Source organism: Zootoca vivipara, chromosome 13, assembly GCF_963506605.1.
Source record: "Zootoca vivipara chromosome 13, rZooViv1.1, whole genome shotgun sequence".
Classification (NCBI taxonomy): domain Eukaryota; kingdom Metazoa; phylum Chordata; class Lepidosauria; order Squamata; family Lacertidae; genus Zootoca; species Zootoca vivipara.
Window position 1 is genome coordinate 32956983 of NC_083288.1, and position 19727 is coordinate 32976709.

Genomic DNA, 19727 nt, shown 5'->3' on the forward strand with positions numbered 1-19727 from the left:
CTGTCGCCCTTTATATCAGCAATATCGGATGAAACCCAATTGGTATACCTATTGAATGATGAGGACCCATCCAGATCCCTTATGGTCGCTAGATTTCTGACTAAAGTCTTTTTTTTTTTTTTTAACATAATTTTTATTGGTTTTTACAAATTACAAAAAATGGTACATACATAAACACCTTTTCCACCTTCTTCCCACCCCCCTCCATGGGTCCTCCCCTGCCACAGAAGTATCCCACGCAGGTGATCAGTCAGAAGTGGTCCATTTTATGATTGGGTTTCTGTCCTCCTCCCCCTCCCCTGCCCCCCAAGCCCCCCCCTGCCACCAGGGAGCTCCAGTGAACCAGGGCAGTACGCAGGAGTTCATCCATCCAACCATCTATTGTCATACCAAAAAAAAAAAAAATACAAAAAGAGAAAAAGAGAAAAAAGAGAAGAGGAAAAAAAAAGACAAAAAGGAAAAAAGACAAAAAAAAAAAATTCATCATAATTGTTAAATTCATAATTGTTAAACCATATTTTGTGGGCTTCCCTTATTGGGTTTTTCATTGCCCACTACATTTAGCTGCCCGGCCAGATTTCTATCACCCTTTATATCGGCAATATCGGATGAAACCCAATTGGTATACCTATTGAATGATGAGGACCCATCCAGATCCCTTATGGTCGCTAGATTTCTGACTAAAGTCTTGTTCTATAAGAAGGAAAACAGACTCCTCTATGATTTTGATTGTCTACCAATATTAACACTTACTAAAGGGACCTAGAAATGTGCTGTGCATTTACAATTTTATTTGGTAGAAGCTGAATTATGGTTTGGATGATTTGGATTTTATTGAATTTGGTTGTTTTAACTGAATTAATTTTTATCTTAATTTTAATTAATTTGTTTGTTTGAATGTTGTATTGTTACATAGATATGGGCCTATGACTGTAATAAACTTGAATTGAACTGACTCAGGAAGTACAGTTGAGAGATAAAATGTTTCCTGATGCTAAAGATGCACTATTTATATGGATGTTCAAATGCACATACCAACTACATTTCACCATGCATAATACTGTTATATAAATGGAGGGTGTTTTTTCTCTTCCCAACACACCTCTCTTTAGCTCATATATGGCCCAGCTCCAGTGATGAATGATAAAACCCCAGGACTTCCTTTCTACCAAATGGCCCCCCAAGAAGGCCACCAGTTTGCAGGAATTCTTTCTTTGCTTCTCCATTTCAAGTGGACATGGATTGGGGTCGTTGTGGTTGACAATGACAATGGAGAAAGATTTGTACAAAATGTGCTCCCAATGTTTTCAGACAGAGGTATTTGTTTTGCCTTTGTGGAAACAATCCCCAAATTTAGTTTTCTCACTGAAGGACTCACCATGATGCAACAGGGGGCAAAAATACATGATAGAATGATGGGTTGCAAAGCCAATGTTGTGGTGGTCTATGGAGAAACTTCTACCACTGCATTTTTGAGAGGGCTTCCATATCTATCAATGCTTGGGAGTATGAAAACAAATGTAAAAAGTAAAGTATGGCTATTTACAGCCCAATTTGAGTTCTATTCATTGGCTTTTCAACGGGATTGGGATGCAGAAATATTCAATGGTGGCATATCCTTCAGAATTCACTCCAATAATCTACCTGGATTTCAACAATATGTTGAGAACAGGAACCCTTTCAATGCAGAAGGTGATGATTTCATCTGGGATTTCTGGCAACAAGCCTTTGGCTGTGTATTTCCACATCACATTCTGGGTGATGCCAAGGGGGATATCTGCACTGGGAAAGAGAGAATGGAGAACCTCCCTGCATCTCTCTTTGAAATGACTGTGCAAGGTCTAAGCTACAGCATCTACAATGCTGTCCATGCTGTTGCCCATGCATTGCATGCCATGTTCTTAAAAAGACTTGGATACCCAGGAATGGTGGATGGAAGGAGAGAGAAACTTCAGAAGCAGCAGATATGGCAGGTAAGGGTAAGAAATCATTAGGTTGCATCTGACTACAGCGGTACCTCGGTCTACAAACTGACTTCATTCCTGAAGTCCATTCTTAAACCAAAGCGTTCTTAAACCGAGGTACGCTTTGCCTACTGAGGCCTCCTGCCACTGGTGCCCTTCCACCATTTGGCTTCTCTTTATCTTCCGAGGCAAAGTTTGCTAGCTGGAACACTTACTTCCCGTTTTGGGAAGTTCGTTGGCCAAATAGTTTGTTAACAGGACTGTTCATAGAGTGAGGTACCACTGTATATAGTGGGTGTTGAAGTTCCCTAACAAATATTTCCTCCTCCCTTCCTTCCCTGGTGATCTGTGTAGCATCCCTGCCCACATTCTTGCAAGCAGGAATCTTCCTTCAATCTTTTACTTCAAATCTGTTCAGGTATGCTGATGGTCCAGTACACTCTCCTCCCTTTATTCCACATACCTACACTCTCCATGCACAGAAGCACAGAAAGACATTTATTTACTCATAGATTATTTACCTGTTCACACACCCATTCATTTCTTTTCTCACTATCACCCCAATTCACAGTTATTATCTCATTCATTGGATACAATTTGAGGCTCTTTTCAAGAAAAAAATGGGATTTGCAGAACTGTTGGTGGCTTTGGGGGGAACGTTGAGAAGAATTAACACTTCTCTCTCTACCTAAAACAGGGTTGGCTCTAGGCCGGGGTCCGGTGGCGCGGGGCGCCAGACAGCTTATCGTCGGTACCCGCCTCCCGCCACCGCCTAAAAAGAAGAGCAGAGGCCGCTGCCGTGTCTTCTCGTTCCGGCCCGGCGCCCGGATAGGAGAGCCTCCCTGCTCAGATTTCTTGGCAGGTGGGCCGAGGAGGGCGTCACAGCAACAGAGGCCAGTGACCGGAGCCTTGGGGCCAAGGGGGGCAGCGCCCTCGCAGGGCGCGGGAGCTCCCTCCCTCCCTCCCTCCTCCTCCTCCTCCTCCCTCTTCCCTGGGCCACTCGCTGGCTCGTTCGCTGGCCTGGCAGTAGGAACTTGTAGCAAGTCCTGCCGCCACTTCTTAGCTAGGAAGAGGCTGCTGGTATGGCTTTTGCTGCCGCAGCAATGGACTACAGCGTAGGAGTAAGGCGGCCGCGGCCGGCGGTGAGCGCCCTCGGGCGCCTGCCTTGAGCACGCCACTCTCCCTGGGCCCGGTGCGATCCGGAGGGAGGAACGAGCGAGTGGCAGCCCGCAACACAGCCACCGCGTCTCTGAGGACATGAGGGCAAGAGCCCGCGCCCAGGCTGGTGGGTTCGGGTGCCAAAGAAAAAGAACCTCGCCAGAGACAGAAGCGACCTCCCTCAGAAGGTGAAAGGCAGGGGGCTGATTGGGGGCTGTGGGATAAACTGAAACCCCCCAACCGCGCTGCCACCCTGGGCTCGAAGCACATGTTGCTGCTCCAGTCCCACCCACACATCCCAAGAGACTACCAGTAAAATAAAATTTAAAAAAGAGTCGCTGGGGATGGGGGCGCTTGGAAATGCGTGGAACCTCTTAGTTCGGCAATCAAGCTAAAGGAAATGTGCGCGTGCGCACAAAAATAGTAAAGCGCTGCCTTCCCGGCAAGAAGCAGCCACCCCTCCGCCCTCAAAGGCAGCCCTCTGACACAAACGCCAGGCCGGCCAGTTCCTTTCAGGAGGACGTAGCGGGTGGTTGAGCGGGTCAGGGCTTCGGGGCTGCTGGGCAGGCCGCGAAGGCATCCTCCGGGTGCAGAGGGTGGAGGGACCCTGAGGGATCCCTGCACCACGGCACCACTGAAGCTTAAGACGGCCCTGACCTAAAACCTATCTTTGCTGAACATCCACAATTTTTGGCTGAAGCCACACCTCAGCTCCTTATTAACACCAATAGGATTACAAAATACACACTTCTAAGCCTTCATGCAATGCTTATAGGGACATTGCAGGCCATCGATGAGCCCCAAATAGGCTACATGCATGATGCAGGCAGCAGAACTCCCCTCTCCGCCCTAAATCTCTTCTCTAATGCTTCTAATGCTTCTAAATGCTTGCCTTCCCTTTTTTTTTCAATCTAGCTCCATCATTTTCTGAGAGGTGTCTCATTTAACAATAGTGCTGGAGACACAGTGTCCTTCAATCAGAACGGGGAGGTAATATCTAGCCTGGACATTATCAATTGGATTATTTCCTCCAACCAGTCCTTTCATAGGGTAAAAGTTGGGAGGATGGATCCTGAGGCTCCTCCAGACCAAGCCTTCACCCTTCATGAAGATGCCATAACATGGCCCAGATGGTTTAACCAGGTAGAGTCATGTTGTGAGCTAATTCAAAAGAAATTCATTCTTAAATGTGCAATGATTATTTGCCTTGATGTCTAAGATAAATTACACTGTAATGTTGTGTGATCTCTAAAACTATCTATGATATCTGCTATGTATTCCTTGTCTTAACACAGACAAGAATGCACTCTATGCAAAACTGAACCTGACTTTTCCAAACTGATTGTTCTAATGAATATCATGCTTATGCTTCATTTACTGATTAGGCTCAGCCTCTTTCTGTCTGTACTGAGAATTGTCACGCAGGATCAAGGAAGAAAGTGAAGGAGGGAGAACCGTTTTGCTGCTATGATTGCATCCCATGCCCAGAGGGAAAGATTTCAATCGAGGAAGGTAAGAGATATTTACTTTTATTCCTTCAACAGGAATGGGACAAATGAAACCATGACTAACTTGTCTACTTGCTTTCAAAGGGACCAAGCACTCCTCAAATAACTTCCATAGAATCCCTTCGTGGTACTTTCATCCTGATTTTTGTGCACAATGTTTACATGGAGTTTGTTCAATTAAAAGCTGAATGTGCTAGACAAAAGCAGCTGTTTATTGTGTACTCTTTCTGCTTAGTTTGTGTGAATGTTAGAAAACTTTGCAACAAGCAAATGTAATCTCAAACTTTCCAGTGTACTCCCCAATCACTTTCCTTATTGTAAAAAGACAGTGCTTTTTGAGGTGGGAGCTTCTTGGACAAGAGCTCCAAATCCACTTTAATGGCAGAACTTGAATTTGCATATATGTGATTTAATGCCACACCCAAATATTGGCACTCTGGATGCTCCATATATATTCAGTAACCATAAATATTCAGTCAGGACTTTATCCTCTCCCTTGAGATCTCTCCCACTTGACCATCATTCAGGACACGGTTTATTTTTATTTTTATTTGCCTTCATGAGCACCCCTCATATTTGGAATTCAACATACTATATAATGGATGATATTAGAGCACAATTAGGCCTACCCCAATTGCATAGGATCACAAAGCACAGGATGTATGTTCTGACTTGAAAAGATCCTTATATTCTGAGTGAGCAAAAAGAAAGAAAAAAAGAAGGATGTTGATGTGATTGATGGAATGTGTATGAGCTGGGGACTGTGTCTTTCTTTTTTCCAGATATGAATGACTGTGATAAATGCTCAGACAAAGACTATCCAAGCAAGAACCAAGATGCATGTATTCCCAAGGATATAAGCTTCTTGTCTCATGAAGAACCTTTGGGCATCAGTTTAGTCTGCTTTTCGCTTTCATTTTCTCTGATCACAGCTCTGGTGCTGGGTACATTTATGAAGCACCATGACACTCCCATAGTCATTGCAAACAACAGGAACCTCACCTACACTCTCCTCATTTCTCTCTTACTTTGCTTCCTTTGTGCACTGCTCTTCATTGGCCAACCTGAGAAGGTGACCTGTCTCCTGCGACAACCTGCTTTTGGCATCATCTTCTCAGTGGCTGTTTCTTGTGTATTGGCAAAAACCATCACTGTAGTTCTGGCTTTCATGGCCACCAAACCTGGATCCAGGATGAGGAGATGGGTAGGGAAGGGACTGGCCAACACCATTGTCCTTTCCTGCTCCTTTGTCCAGGCAGGGATCTGTACGGTGTGGCTGGCAACCTCTCCCCCATTTCCTGATACAGACAGTTACTCAGTAGCTAAAGAAATTATACTAGAATGCAATGAGGGGTCTGTGGTGATGTTTTACTGTGTTCTGAGCTATATGGGCTTCCTGGCAATTATTAGTTTCATTGTCGCTTTCCTTGCCAGGAAATTACCTGACAGCTTCAATGAAGCCAAGTTCATCAGTTTCAGCATGCTGGTCTTTTGCAGTGTTTGGCTCTCCTTTATTCCATCCTACCTGAGCACCAAGGGAAAATACATGGTTGCTGTGGAGATCTTCTCCATCTTAGCCTCTGGTGCTGGACTGCTGGGTTGCATCTTTTCCCCCAAATGTTATATTATTGTGTTCAGGCCTCATCTGAACAACAGGGAGCAGCTAATAAGGAAGAAAAACTAAGGAAGGAAGGAAGGAAGGAAGGAAGGAAGGAAGGAAGGAAGGAAGGAAGGAAGGAAGGAAGGAAGGAATCAGTCCTATGCCAATATTGAATCCAATCTACAAAACCACAGAGGGCCCTTTCTTGAAAAAAACAACACTTGCAATTTTGCAAATTGAAAATCTATATGGAAGCTACTGATTGCTTCCCACTCCATACTCTCTTCTTTTATCTACAAGAAATAAACCCACTTTTTCAAAATATGATAAAAACAGCAATTTTAACAACCATTAACTTCTATATGTCCCCCAAATACAAGTGTCCATTCATTTCCATACTATTGTTTTTCTTCTTGTTGTGTGTTATTGAAGTATATGTTCTTTTTTAAATAAACACATTTTTAAATAAAAAAATGCAATACCACAGAACAGGAAGTGAATATTATTTTAGTGACATTGCTTCTCATTTGTCTCCATCTCCATTCCTACATCCTTCACTAAAGAAGTTCCACCAGCAGAGCTTGTATGAGAACTTTCTTTTTACTTCTATTTATTATGTTGCTGGACTGCTCAGTCCTAGAACAGCAGCCTAAGAACACCTAACTCCCCTCAAATTAAATAACTTCCATCTTTGTCTGAAAATGCATAGGATTGTGGCGTTAAGGCAATTTTTAAAATACTGAAGAAAAAACCAATGCTCCAAAGGAGAAAGAATAACTTCATTGGGAAGTGTAGGGGGTGTTGGGACGCAGGTGGTGCTGTTGGTTAAACCACAGAGCCTAGGGCTTGCCAATCAGAAGGTAAGTGATTGGAATCCCCACGACAGGGTGAGCTCCCGTTGCTCGGTCCCAGCTCCTGTCAACCTAGCAGTTCGAAAGCACAAAGTGCAAGTAGATACATAGGTACCACTCCAAGCGGGAAGGTAAATGGCGTTTCCGTGTGTTGCTCTAGTTCACCAGAATGGCTTAGTCATGCTGGCCACATGACATGGAATCTGTACGCCGGCTCCCTCGACCAATAAAGTGACATGAGCGCCGCAACCCCAGAGTCATCCGTGACTGGACCTAATGGTCAGGAGTCCCTTTACCTTTAACTTTGTGGGGTGTTAGGGGAGAAGAACTATCTCTGGTCAGGGACACATTGTGCACCTTCTGGCATACTTTGACTGCCTTTGGTCCCTACCGTGGACTCAGCTATCACCAATGGCTTCTAGAACCTGTCAGCATGTGAGAGCAGCCACACCCCGGGACTGGCTTGGACTGGCTGGGTAAACAAAGTGAGGGGGGCGAATGGGCCTCAAAGTCTTTGGAGTTAGGGACTTCCCCTGCATGTGAATAATCGCTCCTGTGGACTGATGTGGCTTACATGTTGAAATTTGTAAAACTGCTGAGTTAAGAAGTACAGAATTAAATAGAGCTTTCTCTCAAACAACTACTACATTTATAGAATAGAGGTCCTGCCTCATGACTGATCAGAGATGTGAACTGGGGTTTCCATTGCCTGATTCCAAGATGCTACATACATCATTTTGCATTTTGGCTACAGGAGCAGCTAGGATGAATTCCTAATATCACCATTTCTCTCTCCACCACTGTTCCCATAAAATCTAACGAAGGGGAATTTAAAATGAGAGTTGTAAATATTCTCCAGCAATCCTACAGGGAACCCAGCATTTTGTCTTTCTAATTACCTTACCTATAGATCAAAAGGTCTGTAATTAATTCTGCTGCTACTCAAATCCCTGGTGCAGTTTCAGTGGCCACTGGAAAAATTCAAAGCAATGATCTTATAAATATAGCCATGATTATGATCCTCAATATTCAAGATTTCTGTCTCTCATGAAACTATACTACCTTTCAGGTTGGACAGTTTTAATGTCATGATAGTGCTGTAGAAAAGATTAAATGAATCTGTGGATAGATAAAAAATGTGCCCTTATGTGCAAGATGGTGGTTTTCTTGCTGCTGGCACTATTTACTGCAAAGGTTCGTCAGGTCTGCATAGCAAATTGCAAGGTTCTGTATATACACCAGCCACTTCATAAGTACCATCAATCAGGAGATTTTATCATTGGTGTCATTGCTTCTCATGGTGGCTTCGTCTCCAATCCAGGAACCTTCACTGAAGAATTTCCACCGGAATTATCTGAAGAGCTGCTGTAAGAACTTTTTGATTTTAATTTTTGGAGTGATGAGTCCTAGAATACCTCAGAACAGCTGTTGGGGTTGCAAACCTATAAACTCTTGTTTGGGAATAACTTCCTTCATCTCAAATTAGATCCATCTCTGACGGAAAATGCATAGCATTTTGGAATTGAGGCAATGTAAAAAGAATAGTTCAGGAAATAAGAATTCTTCCACAGAAGAATGAATAACTTCATGGGGAGGTCAATGGGATGTTAGGGGAAGGGTAGTACCTCTGGTTGAGGATATATTGTGCTCTTTCTGGGGTAGTTTGTCCACCTTTGGTCCCCACCCAGCACTCATCTCTCACCAGTGTCTGCAGAAGCTATCACCATGTGAGAGCAGTCACACTCTAGGGATGGCTTAGCCTGGTCAACACCTGCAGCTAAGCTAGTGTCAAACATAATCTCCTGATTTTCCTTCAACCACACCATTCTACCATGTTTCAATAATGCCTACCTTGAGATACACTTGAGTTATTGAAGCATGGAAGTAGCAACTATGGCAACTTTTCTTTCTATATATTAATATTGCGAATAGCATTTTATCAAGAAGACCAACCCAGTTAAATATATTTTCAAAATGCTTGGTGGTAAAAACTGTACTGTTGTAAATAATGTACTGTATTGAATGTATAGTTGTGTGTTTGAAATACCTCCTTTATTCTGTTCATTTCAGCAAAGTTTCTTTAGAAAGGAGTCTCACTGAGAAGGTATAGCATACGGTGTGTTCTGAAGTTGGCATTGTGTAGTTCTTTTCTTTCTTAAGCTAAAGATTGCCACAGAAGAGATAGAAGCTAAATGTGATTATTGTAAATAGATTCAGAGCATCGTTGTCATTCAGCAGAAGGCGGAGTAGAAAGACAACCCCACTGTGGTAGTGGGTATTTTTTTTGGGGGGGGCAGTTTATTCCAAGGAAACAATGCATAGGATTTCAGCCTTACAATTCTGTACCGCATCTATGTAAAAGGGAGGAAAAACTCAACCAACTCCTGGAGATCAACAAACTCAGTGGGAGCTTCTGTGTGGGTATCTTTTGAATGGCCTACATATTTATTGGAATAGCATTTATATTTTTAATTGTTTTATTACATATGTGTTTCCTCTGCTGAGTTCAATTTGGGAAGGAGGGTGGGATATAAATTTCATTAATTAATAAATATTGTTGGAACTGTGGAATATTTTCTGATCAAGAATGCAATTGTTGTTCCAGCGTGGTGCCTAAGGGTTACCAGCAAATATTGACCTTGGCATTTGCAATCAAGGAGATCAATGAAAACCCTCACATCTTACCAAACATCACCTTAGGCTTACGCATCTATGACAGCTATGCTGATGCAAGGAAAACATATCATGCCACAATGCTACTTTTATCTACACTGGAGAAATTTCTCCCCAACTATATATGTGATACACAGAATAATCTGACAGCTGTCATTGGGGGTCTTGACGCCCAGATCTCCCTTCATGTGGCAACAATCTTGGATATTTATAAGATTCCACAGGTAGGACACCTATGCCTGTGTCTGAGTGGACTATGAAAATTCAAAAATGCAGTCATACTTTTTCTTTATATCTTCCAGCTTGTATTATGCTATTTAGAAACAAAAATGGTTTCATTGGGAATAATCAGATCAAATATTATTTTTCTTTCTTTCCTTTACATGTTTTATCCACACTGTTCATTAACAGCTGAAAAACAAAGACACGTATAACTGGAACATGATTTTCCTAGATTAGAACTGAGTTTGAGCACTACATTTGTGTGGGAGGCCTTGAATTTAAAGATTTATAGCATCCTCTGCTGAATCACAAACCCTGTAATGACCTGCTTCTGAGTGGTAATATGGAAATTCAATAATGCAATCATAAAGGTAAAGGTAAAGGGACCCCTGACTGTTAGGTCCAATCACGAACGACTCTGGTGTTGCGTTCTCATCTCGCTCTATAGGCTGAGGGAGCCGGTGTTTGTCCACAGACAGCTTCCGCGTCATGCGGCCAGAATGACTAAGCAGCTTCTGGCGAACCAGAGCAGCACACGGAAACACCATTTACTTTCCCGCCAGAGTGGTACCTATTTATCTACTTGCACTTTAACGTGCTTTTGAATTGCTAGGTTGGCAGGACCTGGGACCAAGCAACGGGAGCTCACCCCGTCATGGGGATTCCAACTGCTGACCTTCTGATTGGCAAGCCCTAGTCTCTGTGGTCATACTTTTTCTTTATTTCTTCCAGCTTGTATAATAATAATAATAATAATAATAATAATAATAATAATAATAATAATAATAATAATAATTTATTATTTATACCCCGCCCATCTGGCCGGGTTCCCCCAGCAACTCTGGGCGGCTTCCAACAAAATACTAAAATACAGAAATCCATCAAACATTAAAAGCTTCCCTAAACAGCACGTATTATGGTGTTTAGAAACATAAAGGGGACCATTGAGAATAATCAGATCAATTATTCTTTTTCTTTCTTTCCTTTACATGTTTTATGCACACTGAGAGTAGTTCATTAACAACTGAAAAACAAAGATTAGATTAGAAGATTAGATTTTCATAGATTAGAATTGCATTTGAGCACTAAAGTTGTGTGGGAGGCCATGAATTTGAAAATTAATAGCATCCTCTACTGTCAGAAATGAGCCAGCTCCTAGTGGAACTTTAGACCCTGTGGCAGAACAGAGAGCCTCACATTTGACTCCTCCAAGCGTTGGAATGCCGGTTGCCAAAGGAACAATGGAGAGTGGGCTGGAACACAGCCAAAGCTCTCAGGAAGTTCAAACAGGAGCAAATAGAGACAGGGGTAGTCTGTCAGAAAAGGAAGGGGCTGGAGCTAATCAAATAAGTGCGAAGAATCAGCGAATGGGAGGGTGTTAGACAGGAAGCAAAACAAGAGACGGAAGGCTTGTATGTTCAATATCTTCTGAAGTAATAGGAAGGAGTCTTAAGAAGGGTCGTCTAGAGTAATGATGCCAGAGGCTTTTGGTTGGTTTGTTTTTGCAATAAATCCTCCTTTTTAATTATCTACACTTACTTTGTTATCAAGCTAAGAATCTGGACTACTGACATCTGCTGAATCACAACCCCTATTATGAACTGCCCATCTGTAGGCATAAACTGGAGACAAACTTTATAAAACTGATCCTGATTTTCATTGAAGCAAAACCATGAAGTTTAAAAAATTAATTAAGATGTTTTTAACTTAGGGAGAATTAGATCCTATGCCAGTCAAGCAATTAAAAAATACTGTGATTAGGTGATGCAGATTGAGATCCTTATGTGAATGGAAATAGTTTGTATATTCCATTGCCCTCCACTTCAGGATTCATCAGAATGGATTCTGCTCGGTCTTCAATTTCATCATTAGTGACTCAGGTAGTACAGTAGAGAGATAAAATGTTTCCTGATGCTAAAGATGCACTAATTATATGGATGTTCAAATGCGCATGTCAACTACATTTCACCATGCATAACACTGTAATATAAATGGCAGGTGTTTTTTCTCTCTTCCCAACACACCTCTCTTTAGCTCATATATGGCCCAGCTCCAGTGATGAATGATAAAATCCCAGGACTTCCTTTCTACCAAATGGCCCCCCAAGAAGGCCACCAGTTTGCAGGGATTCTTTCTTTGCTTCTGCATTTCAGGTGGACGTGGATTGGTGTTGCTGTGGTTGACAATGACAGTGGAGAAAGATTTGTACAAAATGTGCTCCCACTCTTTTCAAACAGAGGCATTTGTTTTGCCTTTCTAGAAAGAATCCCCAGATTTAGTTTTCTCACTGATGGAATCACCCTGATGGAACAGGGGGCAAAAATACATGATAGAATGATGGGTAGCAAAGCCAATGTTGTGGTGGTCTATGGAGAAGCTTCTACCACTGTATTTTTGAGATGGCTTCCATATCTATCAATGCTTGGGAGGATGAAAACAAATGTAAAAAGTAAAGTATGGATAGCGACAGCCCAAGTGGAGTTCATTTCATTGGCCTTTCAGCGGGATTGGGATACAGAAATGTTCAATGGTGTTATAACCTTCAGAATTCATTCCAATGATCTACCAGGATTTCATAAATACATTGAGGGCAGAAACCCTTTCAATGCAGAAGGTGATGATTTCATCTTGGATTTCTGGCAACATGCCTTTGGCTGTGTATTCCCACATCACATTCTGGATGATGTGATGGGGGATATCTGCACAGGAATGGAGAATTTAGAGAACCTTCCTGCATCTCTCTTTGAAATGACTGTGCAAGGTCAAAGCTACAGCATCTACAATGCTGTCCACGCTGTTTCCCATGCATTGCATGCCATGTTCTTACAAAGACTCAGATACCCGAGAATGGTGGATGGAAGCAGAGAGAAGCTTCAGAAGCAGCAGTTTTGGCAGGTAAGGGGCAAGAAATCCTTAAGTTGCAAGAGGCTATATATTGGGTGTTTAACTTCACTAACTGCTAACATTTTTTTCTTCTTTTCTGTCTTCCCTGGCACCTGGAAATTATAGATGAACCCTTATGCAATGTACCATCCTGCTTTCCTCACAGTCTTAAAACATAATTTTGCAACTACTTTCCAGATATGTAACTGTGTTATTCTGTCACAGTATGGAAAACACAGACCCTTGATTTGAGAGTCTTTCAAATTTTGCACATGGTTCCTTGTTCTGTATGCAGAGTATATACTGTATACAGTGGTACCTCTGGTTACGAATGCTTCTGGTTACGAACACTTCAGGGTACGAGCTCCACTAACCCAGAAGTAGCTGCTCCTGGTTGAAAACTTTGCCCCAGGATGCGAATGAAAATCATGCGCCAGAGGTTCCCCCGCAGCAGGAGGCCCCATTAGCGAAAGCTAATTGTTTACCTATTCATTTATTTTCTCAATATCAGCCCAATTACAAATACGATCTCATTCACTATTAGAAAGTCCCCCACTTGAAATACAATTTCATTGCCTACAACATGAGACTAAATTTGGCATACAGAACATTCGGTAGGAATGCCCTTTGGGAGGAAAGATTGAAAAGCATTAACACTTCCTTTTCTACCTGAAGCCTTCCATACCGAACACTGGAACTTTTCCGCTGAACTCTCACACACAACTACCATTAAAACCAAGAGGATTCCAAGACACACACACTTAAGCCTACATGCAGTGCTAATGCAGAGTGGAGTATAGGGAACACTGCAGGCCATATGTGAACCGCAAATAGGCTACATGTATGTTGCAGGCGAGGGGGCTCTCCTCTCTACCCTAGAACTCTTCTTGAAACATTCAGATCCACCCTTTTCTAAATTATTGCCTTCTCTCTTTTCAATCTAGCTCCATCATTTTCTGAGAGGTGTCTCATTTAACAACAGTGCTGGAGACATAGTGTCCTTCAATCAGAACCGCGAGGTAATAGCTAGCTTGGATGTTATCAACTGGGTTATTTCCTCCAACCAGTCCTTTCATAGGGTAAAAGTTGGGAGGATGGATCCTGAGGCTCCTCCAGACCAAGCCTTCACCCTTCATGAAGATGCCATAACATGGCATGGATGGTTTAACCAGGTGGAGTCACATTGTTAGCTAATTCAAAAGAGATTCATTCTTGAATGAGTAATTACTATTTGCCTTGATGTCAAAGATTAAATTCAATTGAGAATCAGAAAAACTTACAAAATACTCATTTTATTTTACTGGATGTAAATTCATGTATTTGTCCAAGCTATGTATTCAGAACAAAATGCTAAGTTAATTGTTAACCAGGTGATAACAAATCAATGTAGAATACAAAAAGGAACCAGACAAGGCTGTCCGTTATCACCACTTTTGTTCATCATGGTACTGGAGGTCCTAGCAAGGAATATCAGAGTGGATAAAGATGTTGTGGGAATAAAAATGGCAAAAATGTATAGAACAGAATAGAAGAATTGTTGAAGATGCAAAGAGAAGAAAGGTACTTTTTATTGCATGTGTTGGGAATGTAGAACTATCAAAAAAAAGAGGGGGAAATGATATACAAGGAAGTGAAAAAAATGTTTAAAATGACATTTGTAAAAGAAAAGAAAAGCCAAAAGCCTTTTTAATAGGTATTTTAGGTCAAGAATTACCAAAAGGGAAATGTAAGTTATTTATGTATGCTACAACCGTGGCAAGTCTGGAGAAATGCCAATGAAAGAACAACGGCAAGAAAAATGATGGATTATTTAACAGTTAACAGACAAACTACATGAAAAGTGACTTTAAAAAGGAATAGGAACTTTTTACAAGATATTTGCAGAAGCAACAAAAAGAAATGGACTCATTGGCAGGATTTGAATAAACTTTCACAAATTGAATTTCAAAATGCAGGATGACAATGTAACAATATTTGATTGTATATGTACATGCAGAATATAGCAAACAATGTAAGAAACCAGAAGGGGAAGATGAGGGAAGCCAGGGGGAGGGTGGGGATTGTAAAGGTAGGATTGGATTATGGTACATGATATTTGTAATTATAAAACATTAATAAAAAACATGAATTAATAAAAATTGTGCACACTTTGCATCCCAAAGGGATATAATATTGTGAAATTTGGTAAGCTATGTATAATATCTCCTTTGTATTCATTGTTTTAATGTGGGCAAGAATGAATTACTCTCTGCAGAGCTGATCTACGGTTTACTGAAATGCTGTGACACATTAGCAACATAGGGAAGGTCTCCAGAACCTGACTGATTCCAAATGCATTATTTTCATGAATATCATGTTTCTCCTTCATTTACTTATTAGGTTCGGCCTCTTTCTCTCTGTACTGAGAAATGTCACGCAGGATCAAGGAAGAAAGTGAAGGAAGGAGAACCATTTTGCTGCTATGATTGCATCCCTTGCCCAGAGGGAAAGATTTCAAACCAGGAAGGTAAGAGAAATACGCAGAAATTTGGATCCAGATGCAGTACTTCCTTTGAGTTCTCTTTAAAAGGAATGGGACAAATTAAGACGAATGCCCTGCAAGACGAATTTTTTGCGAGATGAATGCGTCTTGTGATCTGATGCTGACTCGCAAGACAAATTCGTTTTGCGAAAAATTCACCTTGCAAATCGTGGTTTCCAATAGGAATGCATTGAAATTTAATTAATGTGTTATTATGGGCAAAAAAAGAAATTTCTATGCGATCCTATGGGAAACTGCGATTCGCAAGACGAATTTTTCGCAAAACGAATTGACTCGCGGAACGAATTAAATTCGTCTTGCGAGGCACCACTGTAATGACTAACTGGTCCGCTTGCTTTCAAGGGGACCAAGTGTTACTCACTAAGGTTACTTCCAAGCAATCTCTTTCTTAAGCCTTCATCCTGATTTGTGTGCAGAATGTTTACATGCAATTTATTAGAGAAAAAGCAGAATTTGCTAGATGAAATCAGCTGTTTATTGTGTACTCATTCTGCTTAGTTTGTGGGAATATTAGAAAAATTTGCAACAAGCAAATGTAATCTCAAACTTTCCAGTCTACACCCTAATCACTTTCCTTATTGTAAGAAGTCTGTGCTTTTTGAGGTGGGGGCTTCTTGTGCGAGAGCTACAAATCCACTTTAATGCCAGAACCTGAATTTGCACATATGTGATTTAATCCCACACCCAAATACTGGCACTCTGGGTGCTCCATATATATTCAGTAACCATGCATATTCGCGTCCCCGCTCTTCCACATGCAGCTGCTGGGTGACCTTGGGCTAGTCACACTTCTCTGAAGTCTCTCAGCCTTACTCACCTCACAGAGTGTTTGTTGTGAGGGAGGAAGGGAAAGGAGAATGTTAGCCGCTTTGAGACTCCTTAGGGTAGTGATAAAGTGGGATATCAAATCCAAACTCTTCTTCTTCTTCTTCTTCTTCCTCACCAGATACCATTGCTCTATCACAAATATTGGATGTATTTAGCATGCCTTTCTGATGATATCTGCCATAGTACATTAGGGCAATGGAACTTAATTTTTGCCACTTTCTTCAGTAACAATAAGTTTTTAATGTGATGAATTCAAATCTGCTCTTATCTTTGTGATTTAGCTTGCTAAGTCCACATTTGATTGAAAAGTACATAAATGGCTTTTTGCAAAGCCAAAGAAGTTTAATTTTACCTTCTCAAACTGTCAGCTAAGGGTAAAAAAGTAATATTAATATTTAATATAACTACCAGTAATTGGCAATCACTTTTAATGACTTCATGCATTTTTACTTACCATGCAAAACTAAATCATCTAAACCAAAATATCTTTTGAATTCCCAAGTCATGCTCCAACTTTTGAGCACCCCTCATATTTGGAATACAACACTATATAATACAACATGGATGCTCTTAGAGCACAAGATGTTGAACCATGTATAGCTCTCTACCATTTAGGCCACCACCTACCACAATTACATAGGACAGGCATCCCTATACTCAGCCCTCCAGCTCTTTTGAGACTATAACTCAAATCATCTCTAGCTAACAGGACCAGTGGTCAGGGATGATGGGAATTGTAGTCCCAAAACAGCTGGAGGGCCAAGTTTGGGGATGCCTGACAGAGAATAACAAAACGCAGAATGTATGTTCTGACTTGAAGAGATCCTTATATTCTGAGTGAGCAAAATAAAAATAAAAATGAAGGATGTTGATGTGATTGATGGAATGTATATGAACTGTGGACTGTGTCTTTCTTTTTTCCAGATATGAATGACTGTGATAAATGCTCAGACAAAGACTATCCAAGCAGTAACCGAGATGCATGTATTCCCAAGGATATAAGCTTCTTGTCTCATGAAGAACCTTTGGGCATCAGTTTAGTCTGCTTTTCGCTTTCATTTTCTCTGATCACAGCTCTGGTGCTGGGTACATTTATGAAGCACCATGACACTCCCATTGTCATTGCAAACAACAGGAACCTCACCTACACTCTCCTCATTTCTCTCCTGCTCTGCTTCCTTTGTGCACTGCTCTTCCTTGGCCAACCTGAGAAGGTGACCTGTCTACTGCGACAAACTGCTTTTGGCATCATCTTCTCAGTGTCTGTTTCTTGTGTATTGGCAAAAACCATCACTGTGGTTCTGGCTTTCATGGCCACCAAACCTGGATCCAGGATGAGGAGATGGGTGGGGAAGGGATTGGCCAACACCATTGTCCTTTCCTGCTCCTTTGTCCAGGCAGGGATCTGTACTGTATGGCTGGCAACCTCTCCCCCATTTCCTGATACAGACAGTTACTCAGTGGCTAAAGAAATTATACTAGAGTGCAATGAGGGGTCTGTGATGATGTTTTACTGTGTTCTGAGCTATATGGGCTTCCTGGCAATTATTAGTTTCATTGTCGCTTTCCTTGCCAGGAAATTACCTGACAGCTTCAATGAAGCGAAGTTCATCAGTTTCAGCATGCTGGTCTTTTGCAGTGTTTGGCTCTCCTTTATTCCATCCTACCTGAGCACCAAGGGAAAATACATGGTTGCTGTGGAGATCTTCTCCATCTTAGCCTCTGGTGCTGGACTGCTGGGTTGCATCTTTTCCCCCAAATGTTATATTATTGTGTTCAGGCCTCATCTGAACAACAAAGAGCAGCTAATAAGGCAGAAAAACTAAGGAAGGAAGGAAGGAAGGAAGGCCGGAAGGAAGGAAGGAAGGAAGGAAGGAAGGAAGGAAGGAAGGAAGGAAGGAATCTGTCCTATGCCAATATTGAATCCAATCTACAAAATCACAGAAAAGCCCCTTCCTTAAAAAAAGAAAAAGCCTACACTTGCAATTTTGCAAATTGAAAATCTATATGGTGGAAGCAACTGATTTCTACCCACTCCATACTCTCTTCTTTTATCTAAAAGAATTCAACCCAATTTTTCAAAATATGATTTTAAAAAAAGAGTAATTAAATAGGATTTTCTATAATAATTTGTGTTATTATATTGACCTCATTATATGAGAAAGAATACGGAACAAGATGCCTATGAAATTAATTTTCACAAAGATTCAATTTTCCTGTCAGGAAGACATCTGCCCAAGTAGAGAGGCACTGCATGAGTTAGAAAGCGGCCAGCAGCAGGAAAGCTTGCATTTCTCTCAGACACCTGGGAGCAGTTGCCTGTCTACTCCCCCTCCCCCTGACACTGAAAGGAATGCAGATAAGACGCTAGCAGAGGGCGGGATGGAGAGAAGCCAACTCACTCAAGAAGCACAGGCAGGCTCAGAAAGCAGGAGGGAGAGCATTTTCTCACCAGAAGAGGAGGCAATTAATCCTATGAGCCAAAGTAGTAGAAGTATGGGAAAGATATTAAACAGCAAACAAAACCAGAAACATAAGGGTTATAGGTTCAGGATATTCTGCAGAAGCAGGAAGAACTCAGAGGGGTCAACTGAATCGTCCGATAGAGCGTCTGAGCCTGATTGTTTGTTTTGCAATAAATCTTCACCCTAATTATGACTTGCATGCTGTGTTATCAAGACAGCAGCCTGGGCTCCTGACATATCCATTTTTAAGATTATTTTTAGGTGACATTATATCCTGGTAATTTTAACAACCATTAACACCTATATGGCCCCAAAATACAAGTGTCCATTCATTTCCATTCATTTGTATTGTTTTTCTTTGTTTCTTTCTACTTGTTATTGAAGTATATGTTCTTGTTTAAATAAACACATTTTTTAAAAAAATTGCAATACCCCAGAAAAGGCCACTATTATTTTAGTGGCATTGCTTCTCATATGTCTCCATCTCTATTCCTACATCCTTCACTAAAGAAGCTCCACCAGTATTACCTGAAGAGCTTGTGTGAGAACTTTTTTTTTTACTTCTACCGGTATTTATTATATCGCTGGAGTGATCAGTCCTAGAACAGCAGCCTAAGAACACCTAACTTCCCTCAAATTAAATAAGATCCATCTCTGCCCGAAAATGCATAGGATTATGCATTTTAAGGCAATTTAATAATGCTGAAGAAAAAAACCATTGCTCCAAAGGGGAAAGAATAACTTTATTGGGAAGTGTATGGGGTGTTGGGATGTGGGTGGCATTGTGGGTTAAACCACTGAGCCTTGAGCTTGTCAATCAGAAGGTCAGCGGTTGGAATCCCCACGACAGGGTGAGCTCCCGTTGCTTGGTCCCAGGTCCTGCCAACCAGCAGTTTGAAAGCACAAAGTGCAGGTAGATAAATAGGTAGGTAAACAGCGTTTCCATGCGCTGCTCTGGTTTGCCAGAAGTGCTGGCCACATGACCCTGAAGCTGTACACCAGCTCCCTTGGCCAATAAAGCGAGATGAGCACT

The 19727-nt window shown here is 41.5% G+C and overlaps 2 protein-coding genes across 2 annotated transcripts; both read left to right on the forward strand.

Annotated features, from left to right (window-relative positions):
* Positions 1-4525: 4525 nt before the first annotated feature.
* Positions 4526-6314, forward strand: LOC118095468 (vomeronasal type-2 receptor 26-like). Its single transcript, XM_035136717.2, has 2 exons — positions 4526-4634; positions 5413-6314. The coding sequence occupies exon 2, from the start codon at positions 5415-5417 to the stop codon at positions 6312-6314; it is 900 nt and encodes a 299-aa protein (XP_034992608.2). The 5' UTR covers positions 4526-4634; positions 5413-5414.
* An 8936-nt stretch (positions 6315-15250) lies between these two features.
* Positions 15251-18055, forward strand: LOC118095469 (vomeronasal type-2 receptor 26-like). Its single transcript, XM_035136718.2, has 2 exons — positions 15251-15365; positions 17154-18055. Exon 2 carries the CDS (start codon positions 17156-17158, stop codon positions 18053-18055), a length of 900 nt encoding a protein of 299 aa, XP_034992609.2. The 5' UTR covers positions 15251-15365; positions 17154-17155.
* Positions 18056-19727: the final 1672 nt, after the last annotated feature.

What these genes read in the sequence shown, in the direction of transcription:
- LOC118095468 (XM_035136717.2), top strand. Translation starts at nt 5,415, where the DNA reads ATGAATGACTGTGATAAATGCTCAGACAAAGACTATCCAAGCAAGAAC.
- LOC118095469 (XM_035136718.2), top strand. Translation starts at nt 17,156, where the DNA reads ATGAATGACTGTGATAAATGCTCAGACAAAGACTATCCAAGCAGTAAC.